General features: G+C 31.5%; 1 protein-coding gene across 3 annotated transcripts in view; it reads left to right on the top strand.

The window, feature by feature from the left end:
• Nucleotides 1-14295, top strand: part of LOC113371618 (protein sprouty) — a 211268-nt gene extending 196973 nt beyond the window's left edge. For all 3 annotated transcript variants that reach the window (XM_026612262.1, XM_026612263.1, XM_026612264.1), the window contains exon 2: nt 10847-14295. In XM_026612262.1, the coding sequence (XP_026468047.1) occupies nt 10847-11844 (998 nt within the window). In that variant the 3' untranslated portion in view covers nt 11845-14295. The remainder of the gene's footprint in view (nt 1-10846) is intronic.
• The last annotated feature ends 1064 nt before the right edge of the window (nt 14296-15359 follow it).

The following is a 15359-nucleotide window of genomic DNA, read 5'->3' as shown; positions in this document are numbered from 1 at the left end:
AGATATACGCGCCCCTTAGAACAGCCTGGCGCTTCCCTTAGAGGGCGCGCCCCACAGGTTGGAAACTGCTGATTTATCATTCGATTTATTATTTTAATTGAATAATGCCAATATAAGTTGCTAATAATGATAATGATATTTTTTTTTTTGGTTCTTAGTTCAGAGTCGATGAAGATTCATTCTGTCTCTTGAACGGGAAATCGCAATTGTGCAGATACTATGTAGTACACTTTCCTGCACTTCAGTTATTATGGTGTAAATACATGCACTCTATTTATTCTTACATGCACATACACACATATAGATATAATTATATATATATATATATATAATCCGCCAAACACGTGTGCGAATGTACGCGCTCCTAACCGCAAATAGCATATCGAGTTCATTGCATTCGCAACGCATCGCGCGTAATTCGAAGGCGACATGTGCATCACATTTTAGAGTTTGTCTATTATGAATTTCGACTCTAGATATTTGTCACCATTTAGTTGGGACTTGTGTTAGCCAAAATACTTTAGAATTAAAATTATACGATTTCAACTCGTTGAAACCCAAGACAAAATCCATCTATGATAGTTACAAGCAATTTTATTAATATACACAAATGATAATTATAAATAGTCATATTGATCATATATCATTGTTAGCACATATCAAAAATCATATTAAACGTTCTGATTCGAATTTAATTCATAGAGTTACTAACTTGCTCAAAATTTGAAAAATTTGGATGCAATTGATATCAACTTTTTTGAGTTCATTTAGATTATTTTTGATACTGAAGCAATTTCAATCAATTAATAAAGTGGCTTTGCGAAAATTTCGCAGAAATTTCTATGTTTACCAATATTTAATAATACCTTGCATTATTGTTTGGTCATGTATATATTAATATAAGTCTATATAAGTTTTTCATTTGAAAATATAGATCAAAAATATGTTTCCAATTGAAAATAAGTCCATCTCGGGCACTGCAGTGTGAAATGGAAATGGGAAAAACTCTCACACTACTTTTTCCCTAAATAGTTGGAGTTTAACTCAGCTCACAGACCTACCTTAGGCTATTATCCATTATTTATATATATTTTATATTTAATATTTTTTATTTTTATTATTTTTTAGTTTTATATTTATTATTCGATTTACATATTTTAAAATATTTAATTTATATTTTGTTTCTAATTAATCTACATTCTTTTTACTTATTTTATTCATTGTTTATTGCTTCTTGCTTACTTCGAGCATTTAGTCATTTTTGTTTACAAAATTTCTTTTTATATTTTATACTATTTTTAGCTATATATAACATATACTATCTTTATATATCCTATACTATATTTTACTAGTGAACTCTTCATTTTTCACTTCTGACCTTGTCTTTTTTCTAACATCTAATTCTATTCTATCTAGAATCAACAATTCAAGTTGTACTTAATTCTAATCCAACAAATCCAATGACAATTTTACATCAATGCCAGGACTCGAACTGAGTATCCCTGGCGTGTGAGTAGGGCATGCTACTGATTGAGCTATTCTCGACACCAATCTATATTTTTATTCCACTATTCTACAATCCATATTATTTATCTCCAACCACACGTTACACTATGCCATTTTTTTCTTGAAATTAAAAACTATCTAATTTCTAAAATATTACTACTCAATAACTAAATATTTATTTATTCCATGAAAGAAGTATTACTATACGTGCGTTTTTATAATGTTATTCCTTATAATTACCAAACATGCTTCATTGACGTAAATAAACGAAATTCGTTTAGCACGTTCCATCTCTTGGATTTGGCATACGCGCGAACAATTTAAAACAAAGAAAGCCGACTTGAAAAACATGTTCATTTCAAATGCATTTTCACACATGTTCATAGGAAATTTGTCAATGGTGGCGTGCTAATTATTTAAACAATTTTTATGGTAATAGAAAACTCTTTCTCGGGTACCGTCGTATCACACTCCTGAATGTAGAATTTGCTGTATAATTAAAAAAATCGATTACTACTCCTTGTGCATATATACATATATAGCTTTTTAATATTATGTATTAATTATGCATATGTTATTAAAATGTACCACTACTGTGACAGCCTAAACTTAAATGTAGTATTTCATTCATTTTTTCGTGTAGAATGAAAGACGATAAAATTATAATATTGATGAAGAAACGGATGTATATTCAAGTAACAAAATAGAAAATTATTCAAAAATGAAAAAAGCACAGAAGCCGATAAAATTGACTATAACATAGCGTTGTTATGGCAACGTAACATGGTAACGGTCTTTTATTCATTCAAATTGGTATTAAAAACTATCAAAATGCTATGTATTTGCTGTGTCACATGTCTGAGCGAACATTGCCGACGACAATCGCGGACTCTCTCGATTGATTCTCTCTCTCTCGAACAAGGGAAAACATATGAGAACTAGCATTCCATGTAGTGTAATGTCTATGCGTTTTACACACAAAACCTAATTTCACGTATGTTATTATAACATATCAGAAAGATGCAGTAATAACATTCTTTTCTTGACGTTTGTGGGTTTTCTCGGTTGGGTTTTATACCTAAAATGTTTAAATATTGATTTTTGTGTTCGACCAGTATTTGAATCAATAATAAATTTACAATGGTGGTTCTCCTATCTTAACATTTGCCTACGTGAATCTTACGAATCTTGTGGTACTTTTGGCTTTACCATTAACAATAGTCATCTTCCTTATAATAAAAGTAGAAATCTTTTATTTAATTTACCTCTAATCATTACCATAATTAATTACCTAATCTTAATGCATCTCCAAGAGTTAATTAACAATTAGTGAGCAGTAGTATGTGATTAAAGTTTACTTTTTCCTCTATACGACAAGTAATTAAACATGTACAGCTATTTAACATAGTTAGAAGATCCGACTGGCGGAAATGAATTGTATTTTTTACGATAGCATTGTTCTCTAATGATAATTATGTGATAGATATCCCATTCACAAATCGTATACGAGATTACGACGCCAAGGATTTCCTTCTTGTTTCAGACATTAATTAAATCGTAAATCGAGGTGCATTGTGTGTTTGCGCATTTATGTAGGTACTATGCAAGATAACGACGTTTTAATTAAAGATGTGATCGATAGATATGTTTTATTGAATTAATTTCTTATAGGTGTAATAATAATTTAAAATTCATAATGTAGAGAATTAATAAATGAGAAAAGAATAGGGAATTTATACATAATTTTTTCTAATTTTTATTTTTAACTGCAATCAGAATACAATATCCTATGAGATATTTTGTTTAATATATTGACCCACACACCTTATAAACACACATATAAAATTATTGTGGTAAATTTTAATATATCACTATTTCTCACTCTAATAAGTGTTTTATATAAATTCATATAAATTTAAATAGGTACATATATTATATGTATTTTAAAAATGGTGTGCTGATTATGGATTACACTTTTTTATTATAATGTTCAATATAATATGTAATTTTTGTATAAATGCATTGTACACTACTATCAATGGAGAAAAAATATAATAATCATATGTGTATCATCTTCTAAATTTTTCCGAAATATTACATTAATTATAAAATTAATTTAATGGTTATTTATAGACACATCACTTTCTAATTTTATTTACTTATTATTCCATATAAAATAAATTCAATGATATACACACAAATTAGTAAAATATTATTTGTTCTGTTTTTCATAACAGAATATCCTCTGATTTTTATTCAAGTTTGTAATAATTTTTTTATTTATATAGTTTTCATTCTGCCTGTGATAGAGATACTTTCTTTTCTCATAAACTGTCACATAAACATTATTATGATAATGTATAATAAAAATAATAATTATGGGTAGTACTGCCCCAAGGCAGATCCAACTCCATTCAGATAAGAATGGTTTAAAAGATTTTCTATTGCCATTTCACACAGCAGTACCCGAAATAGGCTTTTTTCAATTGAAAACATATTTTTTGATCTATGTATATTTTCAAGTATAAAAGGACGTTGCTGTTGCACGATTCAGGGTTCGAACTCACGAACCCGTCTACACGATAATAATGTATACTTTGATATTTATTTACATAATTTAAGAAATTTATATTAAATAAATAATACAGACTCATATCAAGCAGTAGTGAAATCCATTTCTCCTTGGAAATATAAATCCAAATAATTGTTTTCAAATGAAAATATCTCTTCACAGGCATTGTTGCATCTAATTAAATAATATATGATTAATTTTAAATAAATTTAATAATAAAAATCTATCAATTATAGACAGCAAGGTGTTCAGTTAACCTAATATGTGTGTTTAGTTCTGATTGATACTCAAAAATTGGAAATAAAAAAATAATACTCGATACCATCATACCCGGACGTCCAATCACCCGGGTTGGCGCACGATTTAGACATTCTAAGTGTTACCAAAAAATTTACTGATGCTTCATATGGAATAGGTGCAGATTTAAATAATAATACTAATTTGTGGTTTTTGAACGCCTTATTAATCGGGAACAGAGTAACACCATTAATTGATTAGTTCCATGCTCATTTGCTGGTGCATATATTTTATTATATTACTATTACCTCTATTCTATTTTCATTTCCTCAATCAGTTGCATAACAAACTTAATGTGATTATTTCTAAAACCAAATCCGAAATGTCACTTGTCACAAGGTATTTACGTTCTCGAATTATGTATATCTGAATTGAGTGCAGTTGCATCAATTCAAGTTATCAGTACACTTGTATAGGGTATATATTATCCAATAAAATTTCAGTCAGCTCTCGATGACATTTTCATGTGAATCTGCATCCGCGTGATTATATATGAATAAACTTGTTGCGAAACGTGCCAAATGTATGCAGACTGAGTAAAAATATTCGTTAGTAATGATATCGGATGATATACTATGGTTTTAGAATGCAAAGTTGAATGAATTAATAAAATTTCAAGTAAAGTAACGATTAATAGTTAATATGTAATAAAAAATAAAAAGATGGAAAAAATGATTTATCAAGTAATCAACACATTTCATATCATTAACAGTTTTGTTAAGAAAAATTATGTGTAAAACTGCATATTTAGATTTAATTCTAGTAATGATGTAAATGACCGCAAGGTTGGAGGTTATGAATATCAAAATTATAGAGTACATATATGTTTTTTTTTAATAATTAATCTTTATTCTGTTAAGCAATCTTTAATTGTTGAAATTATAGAGAAAAAGGAATACAATTTGATCAAATGTTAGAAGATACACTCTGCACTGTATCTACTAGGAAAATCATACGTAATTTGAATGATAATTTTTAACAAATTATTTCTATTTAATTCTCTATAAAATGTAATCATGTACTTAATCGTGTTGCTAAGTAAACAGAACATTTTTTTTAATAATTGAACCTTTTTTCTGGATATGTGTAAATCATCAAATTGAGATATTTACAGTATTATAATACGAATTTGTATAGATATGCCATAAAATCACACTTTAAACATGATTGTAAAGTAATTATTTTATACTTGTTAATTTTAAAATAACATTTAATATTTTAACATTCATGATAATAATAATAATAAAAATAATAATGGGTAGTATGGGCAGGTTTGTGATCTCAGTAAAATCCAATTTGATTAAGGAAGAGGGTTTTCCATTGCTGTTTAACACCGCAGTGCCCGAAATTGGTTATTTTCATTTGGAAACATATTTTTGATCTATATTTTCAAGTGAAAATGGACATCGCCACTGCACGATATCAGGTTGTCTACAGCGGAAGCTTGTACTAGGGACCCTGTCCATACAGGGCAATAAGATACAATAAGAAAATTTTATTTGGAACTCAAGATATTGAAATAAGTAAAATAAAGAGTAACGATTTTGTCTCTATTATTATCAGAAATTTGTTCATTCATGCCTATTAATTAAAATTGTTTGTATAGTACATAAATTCGAAAATGGTTGATGACGCAATATACTTAAATTTAACAAGAAAGCATTGAAATATAATGAAAATTTGAAAGGAATTTAATTAAAGTGGCCATACGTCCCAGTTTGGCCGGGACAGTCCCGGATTTCTGTAAAACTAAAATTTATCCCAGATTGTCCCGCGGTTTTGTAAAGTATAGGTTTAAATTCAATCTATAATAAATATAATATCTATAATAACAAAATAAAATCTTCGCAATTACTTGATACTAAAATCACAAACATGCCCCCTCCCTTGAATTTGCATAACTTAAAAAATATGGTCATCATTTCGAATATATTCAAAACTATCATACTGCAATTAATTAAATAAAAAATTCATAAACAATTCATAGAACTAGCTTCTCTTTGACTTTATTTTTCATATATATCTATTTTCAAATTCTTTATTATTTCATTTAATTTTTCATTCACATAAACGAGATATTCAAACAATTTATATTGATGGAACACGATGTTGAACTCTCGAGTTGAACTCATGCGATATGGGGAGAGCGACAACTTCCGATATGTTTCAAATTTTTAATGATAACATAATCAACGTACAAGTTTGATTACGTAAGCAAAATACAAAACATCAACCGAATAATACTATACATATATGCTCTCGCATATGAACTATCTCTATTCTGCCACATATCAGTGATAATAAATTAGTATAAATGTTCTACTGGATAGTTGTTTTTTTATAAACTTTGATTGCGGCAGCTAATTTTATTACAGATATGATTTTTTTAGTTTTTAATTACATATGTATAGAACATGTGCTTACGTGAGTAGAAGACTTAGATGAGTAATATTGTAAAGAGAGTATTGTTTATGAATTTCTTTATCTTTTATAAGTAGCCTAGATAAACTCAATTACAATTAGACAATTGTAAACGTGTGATGGATATAAATAGACTATTTATTAATTAATAGAAAATCATAATAACGAATTAATTATTTATTGTGACGTATGACCAATTTGTTTACTATAGAGATATTTTGGGGTTATCAGATGTTAATTTCTGTTTTGGATAAATGTTTTGAAATATAACTGCTTCACTAATTATGGTTGAATACACAAGATTGATAATTCAAACTGGCGCCTTATTAAAATATATGATGTTTCAATTTATTCATAAATTTTATAAAAATATATATTCATTAGAAATAAATTCTTACAAATAAATTAAACATACTGGAAATTAAACCAAAAAAGAACAATTTTATAAAGTTTAAAATTGTTTTTTTTAGGCAGATGATCAGAAAAGGTTCAAACACATTTTAGAAAGCGAGATAAATACCTTTTGCATTAATTTTCTAGTTTTATTTGATACCTGTAATTAATATATAGTAACTTTCATAATTAATTGAAATATATTTCCAATTGAACAAAAATTTATACATTCTATAGAGTATTCATATGTAGTAGGTAGAGAACGATATAAGAATTTCGTCATTTTAGGGGCAAATTCTTCGATAAAATAGACCGAAACATAGCGTTGTTATGGCAACGCTATGTTACGCTCCTTTCTTCATATAAATTGGTAGTAAAACCTGTCAAAGTGCCATTATGTATTTAATGTGTGATCAGAATTTTCACACATAAAACATATTCTCACGTATGTGTTATCATGACACATCAGAAAGATGCAGTTATGATAACATTGTTTTTTTGTCGTATGTGCGTTTTCTAAGTTAGGTTTTATATCTAAAACGCCAGACTACACAGCAAATACATAGCATTTTGACAGATTTACTAACAATTTATATGAAGAAAGAAGCACCACATAGCGTTGCCATAACAACGCCATGTTACGGTCTCTTTTGTCTGAGAATTGGCCCCTTAATTGATATGAGTGTAATATAATCAACAAAAAATAATTAACATTATGTTACTATTTTAGATAGTTTTAGTTAATAAATTCTCTAATATTTTTTATTACATTGAATGTTGAATTAAAGATAGTGATATGAAATTTTTTTAACATCCCATTTGAGAAGCACAGCATCCATATTATCCAGGCATGATGCGTTCTCTCGCATACTAGGCATTCCGTTGTAAATAGGGTGCGCGCTCCGCACCGGCGATGTTGAGCCAGTATTCGGTTCCCACTGAAGCATCAATTAGGGCTGGGAGATATTATTCGATATTTATGGTAAAAGTAAATAGATCAATATCAGAGTCAATAGTAGATCCTTGATAATTGAATAATTGGAGAAATAAAAAATACATTGAATCATGATCGATTAAAATTTTTAGTATAAAATCATTAGGTATGCCAATAGCAATTCCAACCAACAAACTTTGTATTACTTAAACTAGAGAAAAATCAATATTAGTATCGTAATCGTGTATTTGCTGAATTTGTCTTTATAGGCTAACACCTATAATTACGTTGATACTGTCCCTGCCATTTTACTCCCTTTGCCATTACCACACTTTTAAAAAACTGATGCGATATATAATTACTGGATAAATGATAAACGAGAATTGGCATATAGAAATTGAATTTATTTTTTAAATTACTTGAGTAACTGGTATAAGTTCTTAGTATCACAACTTGATATACTATACTACACTAACTTGTAAATTTCAAATTTAACATGAAAATTAACAATATTAAAACTCTGCCTGGAAGGGACAGCTTACAAATATAAACCATAGCAATTACATAGACAGAATTTAGGAATTTTTCATAATCCGTATTACTTAAGTTTATATTTGAAGTGAATTAACTTGTTGAATCCTGTTCACATGTGCTCTATTCAACCTACGATCAACAAAATTATTGCAGCAAATGGAGAGGAAAAAAACGTGGGTCGGAAACGGGATCATCTTTATCTTAATTGAATTAAATAAATTATCTTGATTAAAGCAGATTTTTCTATTAAACATTGTACACTTCTTTGTAAGGGCAAATAAATTTGTAACAAAGATAAATATCTGCAAAAAGCAGATGTTTATTCCTTTCGGATTGAAAAAATTGAAGACTTTAGGAGCCTCTTCTCCGGTAAACTAGACCGTAACATAGCGTTCTTATGGCAACTTTCCTTTCCTTGCTTTGTATAAAATGGTACTAAAAACTGACAAAATACTATGTATTTGCTGTGCGATCAGACGTTTTACACATTAACCTAACTTCATGTATGAGTTATAAATGCAAATAAAAAAGATCCAGTTATGATAACATTTTTTTTGACGCTTGTGCGTTAGATTAGGTTTTATATCTAAAACACCTAACTGCATAGCGTTTTGCCAATTTTTCTACCATTTCATATGAAGGTTTCAAAAGAATTCTTAACAGACACTATTTTTGCTTCTAATCATTTTCCTTTTCTACTTCGATTTCTTTCCAAGATGTTCTCATCCCTAGGCTGGATGCGTTGCCTGCGTTTCACAGAATCTGTTCCATCGTTCCATCGTTGTGTATGTTTTTCTGGTCTGTGGAATGAACGCTAGACGTCTAGATCTCCGCCCGCGTCTTATAATGATCGTGAGCTTCCATCCCGTCGTGGGATACTGACCGAACCATGCATCCGGTGTACAATTCCCATTTTGGTATTTTGTATATTCGGCGTGCAACGTGTAATTTATAGATTTCATTTAATTCTCATCGGAGGAAACGTTTCTCCCGTGAAAGTTCAGAAAATCTTACAAACTTAGAAATAGTATGAAGAAGTTGTGTTGCTAAAGAATTCATCATGAGTCGAATTAACTTCTGGTCGGCAGAGATAATTATACTTTATTATTGCACCTTCTGTATCTTTAGATCATGATAAAATCAACTATTCAAATGAATTTATTTATCATCGACTAATAGTTGTAAATCGTCTCTTGAATATTGCTCGAAGTCGTAATAATAATATATGGGCAAGTAATTGCCCGATGCTATTATTGGAGGCAAACTTGTTACGACTATTGAAATGATTTATAAGCTGGAAAATTATTAACGCTCATACACATAAAAGACATGACTTTACCAATACGTCAAACTCGTACTACTTTAGGTTGAAATGGGAAATATGCAACAAGAATAAAAAAATACATTTTCATTTAATTTTCGTGGACTATTTGCGGTTTTGTAACATTTGATATGACTCGCCATTTTCGATTTCGGGCAAAGTTCCAAGTTACTCACGTGAAGATGGTTTGACGTTAAGGATTATAATTTTGTCGCTTGCCTATATTAAGAATATATTTTCAGAATATTTATCAGAATCTTCAAAGAATGAAATGAAAGGAAAAATCCGTACTCATATAGTAATAATCGTATAGGATATAGTAAATGTCGAACAACAAAGTTCTAAAACTGTATTGTTTAGTATAGATTCCAATATCAATCATTCACGCACGCGAACACATCGATAAAATGTCTGTTATCACACGTGCGAGCGTGCAATGACGTTCTCTTGAAGTATTTGTGTTCGACAAATATATACATTGAGGACATTGTGTTGGCTAGTTGAGTATGGCCTTGTTCTTTTCTATTGATGAATGAATGCAAGCACGTAACGTGTTGGTTCGCAGACCGGATGCCAAAGTACCGGATATCCGACACAATTAGGTTAGGGACAAAATAATTTTTGTTTTAAAATCGTACTACATCACATGATTAACCAAATGATGACAATGAATTTTTTTACGCAGGATGTGGTATCAATCTTTTATTGAAAACAATTTAAGAATGCCAAGTAGATTGTCAGTTACTATACATACACATTAAACTAAATTTCTTCCAATTAAACAACTGTTATACTTATGCGTTTTTCGTACTAGTTTAATAATAGTTGAATTTATGCCGTTTATTTACGTATTTTCTTTCTATTTCAGCCGGCAAGAACGATGACGGAGATCGCGTTTGGACGACGCCGCCGCTTTTGTTGAGCGGCGTCAGGAATTATCGAGCACGTCGTAGCGTCCGCTACATGGATCGTCATGGCGGCCCGACGGCAGTGCCGCCCCCACGGCCACCTCCAAAACTTCTGCCGCGTGTACATCAACCACGACATCAGCAGCCGCCGGCGACACCGCCGCGTATGAGCGGCACGGCGAGCAACACGGCCGTGGTGGCTCCGGCACGAACGACGCCATCGCCCGCAGCCGCCTTCACGCTGGCTCAGCCGCGACCCGAAAATGAACGCTCCCTCAACGAGTACGTCGATGCACCGGTGGCACGAGCCGCTGCCACCACGACGCACCAGCACAACCAGCATGCGACCGCGGTTACGAAGCAGCCGCAGAGCATCAACAAGCATAGTGCGGCGTCCGTGCTGGCCACTGCCGGCAACGGCGGATCGCCGAATCAACCCTCGAACACGTTGCCGATTGGCACGAATCTAGTATCTTCGCTGACCCAGCCGATTATTTGTCCTGCTTGCGGTCGCTGTAGATGCGAGCAATGTGCGGCGCCGCGACCGCTGCCACAAGCGTGGCTATGCGGAGACTCTTGTTTGTGCAGCGCGGAAACTGTTATAGACTATGTGACGTGTCTGTGTTGTGTGAAGGCGTTGTATTATCATTGTGCAAAGGACAGGGAGTTGGATCGGGATGGAGATGGCACGACTTGTGCGGACGCGCCTTGCAGTTGTGTTCCTCATCGTCGTGTGGCACGATGGGGATGCATGGTCGCATTGGCATCCGTTTTGCCATGCCTGTGCCTATATTGGCCGTTTCGCGGCTGCCAATCCCTATGTGCGGCAGCGTACGCGAGGCATTCGAGGCGAAGAGGTTGCAGGTGCCGAAGTACGGCAAGCAGTCCGGGCGCGGGTAGGGACGAGAAACGATTATTAGATGCACCTACTCCACCGCCGCCCGACTCGTTTTGCTAATCTGCTAGGGTCATGTGTGTGTCAGTTTAGAATGAACATTATAAAAACAATTTTTAAAGTTTTTTTTACAATGAACGATATGTGTAAGTCGCGCAGTGTTATTGCGAGGAGTTACCTCATTACTAATATGAATACGTTACATTCTGTTCCTCACTCGTTTAACGGGGTGTGCCTGTTAAATCTTTGAAACGGCATATGCACGTATCATAAATCACTATTAATGAGTTACTAATTTAATTAAGTGCTTGTGCATATTTGAAAATTATATATAATATAAAACGAAACCTGTCAAAGATATAGCGATTGAATTGTTGCAGAAATGCAAATTAAAACAAATATGTATACATTTAATAAATCTGCAAATTATTTTATTTATTGATATATTCTCCAACGCCTTATTTAGAGCGCGTAGTAAAGAGAAATTACTATTTTATTTTTCTATGAGTAATTTATATGTATGTTAGAGCGAAAGGCGGTATATGTATCCATTGTAATTGTGTCCAAAGATGTTTCATCGATATTACCTCGATTTTTGAATGACGTCAATACTAGTCAAGCATCGCGTTCGCTTTATAAACTGTCGCACTTAGATAAAAAAAAAGATTAATTTTAATGTAACCCTCTTTGACTTGAAATGCTTATAATAGATTTGGCAAAGGCGTCAATCAAAAACTCGTAGGATAAGAAAATGTGTTCGATTTTATTCGATTGGAGTTACTAAATATTTGTATTAATTCGGCTTGAATCATTAACTTAGTAGATTTTCCATATATTATTTAATTGAAATTCTACTTTTAATCAAGCAAGTTATGAAATGCCAAAAACAAATCGAGAAAGTGAGTGGTCCGATGTCACTGGTACAAATGTAAATGTGCTCTATGTTTATTCATGTATTACTGTACCATCATCAACAACCCACACACTTTCTCTGAAGTTCGAACACGTTTTCCACAGTCGATGAAATGGAACTCATTCTCCGATTATGCCGAACGCTCGCCGATTCAATATCCTTTCTCACTCTACCTAATTTCATACAATTTATTTTTAGAAATACGCATTACATAATAACCGAGTCAAATGAGCTCGGTCGATTTCGCATTCCATACTATTATCATAACTTTTTTTAAAAAAAGTTTTTTGTTTGTTTTTTTATATCTTTTTGTTTTCGGGTAACATCGCTGCAGACGCTTGGCTTCTGCAATGTGAAATATTATTGGTGCTCATACAGCACGGAACTTGAACCTTTGGACAATATCGATAACTGAGTTAATTTAGGATATTATTTATTTATTGGGCCAAAATATTATTGGCTGTTATGAATGTTTGAAATTAACTTGCCCTTTAATAAACTTCCAAATGCGAATAGTCAAGCATAGTATTAATTACCATATGACATGAATGTTAAAGTAAAAGAATTTAAATTATATTGATGATGTATCGTTTATACGTGTCTCAATGTGAACAAGGGCAATTGATTTGATACAATCACACAGCCAATTGCTTGCTACCGTACTCGTTATTATATGTAATATATTTTTGATTAGGTGGTTATATCAGTTCTGGATATTGTCCGTTGGTTTTGTATGTTAACGTTCTAGAGTCCGTTCTTAAAAACGAAGTCAATCTGATTTAGGCGATGACAAATTCAATACGAATCCATTATATGTGCAATGGAGATTGCTGATTTGTTCAATGCACTCTATTGTTTCATATAATTGATCCGTGTTGAATTGGTTTTATATATATTGTAGTTAGGTCGAGGTTTGTTGAGGTGACTTCCAGTATTATCTAGTCTGTTGCGCGCATTGAATAAATTTGCAATACCGCAACGCGGTGCGATACCCTAGCGGTAATAACACTAATTTATGTTTATAGCTTTCTATATTTTGTTTATATTTTTATATTTATACACGAAAATCGATGAATAGTGACGGCCAAGTGGTGAAAAACGAATCGATTTCTGCGATTCGTTTGTTAGTCTGTTGGTATCGCAAAGTGTTATGGATGAAATTTATTGATTGTTTTTAACAATTTTTATATATATAAATAAAATTTGTATAAATATAATAAACGCTAATGAAAAATACTGAAAAACTGAGATATATTTTATTTCAAACTTAATCCAAAACTAAAATCTGAAATGCTGTAAATAAGGAGTTAGGTATTAAAAATTATATAATGTAATGTTACTTATCCAAACTTCAGCCGTGCTAACAATAGGTCCTTATGTCATTTAAAGAGGAACGGCTCATTCATTCTCTATCGAAATTAAATATTCTATGTCAGAAATTAAATTAAAATTACTTGTTCGCTGTACTGTAATTCATTATTATCTACTCGAAATAGACAAGAAAAATTAGAGAAGCAAAAATTGTCACTGTACCTAAATAATAGATGAAAACCTGTATATGTAAAAATTAATAATTTAATAAGTTAATAATGATTAATTGAAATGGCTGAAAAAATACAAAAAATTACGCATCAGTCAGAACAAAATCTGTATATGTCTGTAAATATGAAATCTATATTATACATAATGTTAATAACAAGACCAATTTAAAAAATTACTTTATTTGTTTTATTTCTGAATATTATTAATTTTTGATTTTCAGTATCTGATAATTAAAAGTGTACCATTTCATAGTAATCAAACAATTATATCATTCGGCACACAATGTAAACCGATGGTTAGTTTTGCCGCTTATCTACATCAAATAAAGCTTTAAATAGAGTCGAAGTGTTACAGATATGTGATTCAAGTAAGTAATAATAGCCGATAACATGAAACAATGGAAACACAAGATTATTCAGAGTATTTACGGATCAAAATTCAAAGTTTTGTGTATTTATCTGCAATACATCTTTAAACTATCGGCATTATAAACAATAGATATTAAAGTTAAGAGAAATCATTTCGCTATAAATAATAGTGATTCTTTTTCGCCTTAACGCAAACATACATTCTAAAGTTGAAACCAGTAAACCAAATATAAGGACATATATATTTTAATATATTTAGTTTTTTCAACTATTCTGCTCGAAATTTTATTGCTCATTTTACACGGAGTTTGAGTTATCATAGAAATTTTTTAATAATGGGTAGTACTGCACTAGGGCAGGTCCATGTGGATGTTTTGACACGTTTTGATTTGAGCGAAATCCATGGATATATATCCATGACTTTTTAATAAGATTGGAGTGAAAAATGTAGATGTTTTGACACGTTTTGATCTGAGTGAAAAACCAACCAAACCATTCGAGTCCATGACTGGACGTGAGCTGAATTAAACTCCATCTCGATTCAGGGAAGGATAGTGTGAGAGGTTTTCCATTGCCTGAAATGGGCCATTTTTGGAAACATATTTACATCTACATTGTCAAGTGGAAATGGACATCGCTAGTACATGATGTCATTTTGTCCAGAGCGTTACACCATGGAAAACTCATTATGGTTCATTATAGCACTAATTAATTAATTTTCGAATTCAACCGCTCTCAGCAGGTCTATAATGTTG

This window comes from Ctenocephalides felis, unplaced genomic scaffold (assembly GCF_003426905.1).
Source record: "Ctenocephalides felis isolate EL2017-DRISC unplaced genomic scaffold, ASM342690v1 CF-g0.4_SCAFFOLD_01492, whole genome shotgun sequence".
Taxonomy (NCBI): Eukaryota; Metazoa; Arthropoda; class Insecta; order Siphonaptera; family Pulicidae; genus Ctenocephalides; species Ctenocephalides felis.
This window is presented reverse-complemented; position numbering and strand designations above follow the sequence as displayed.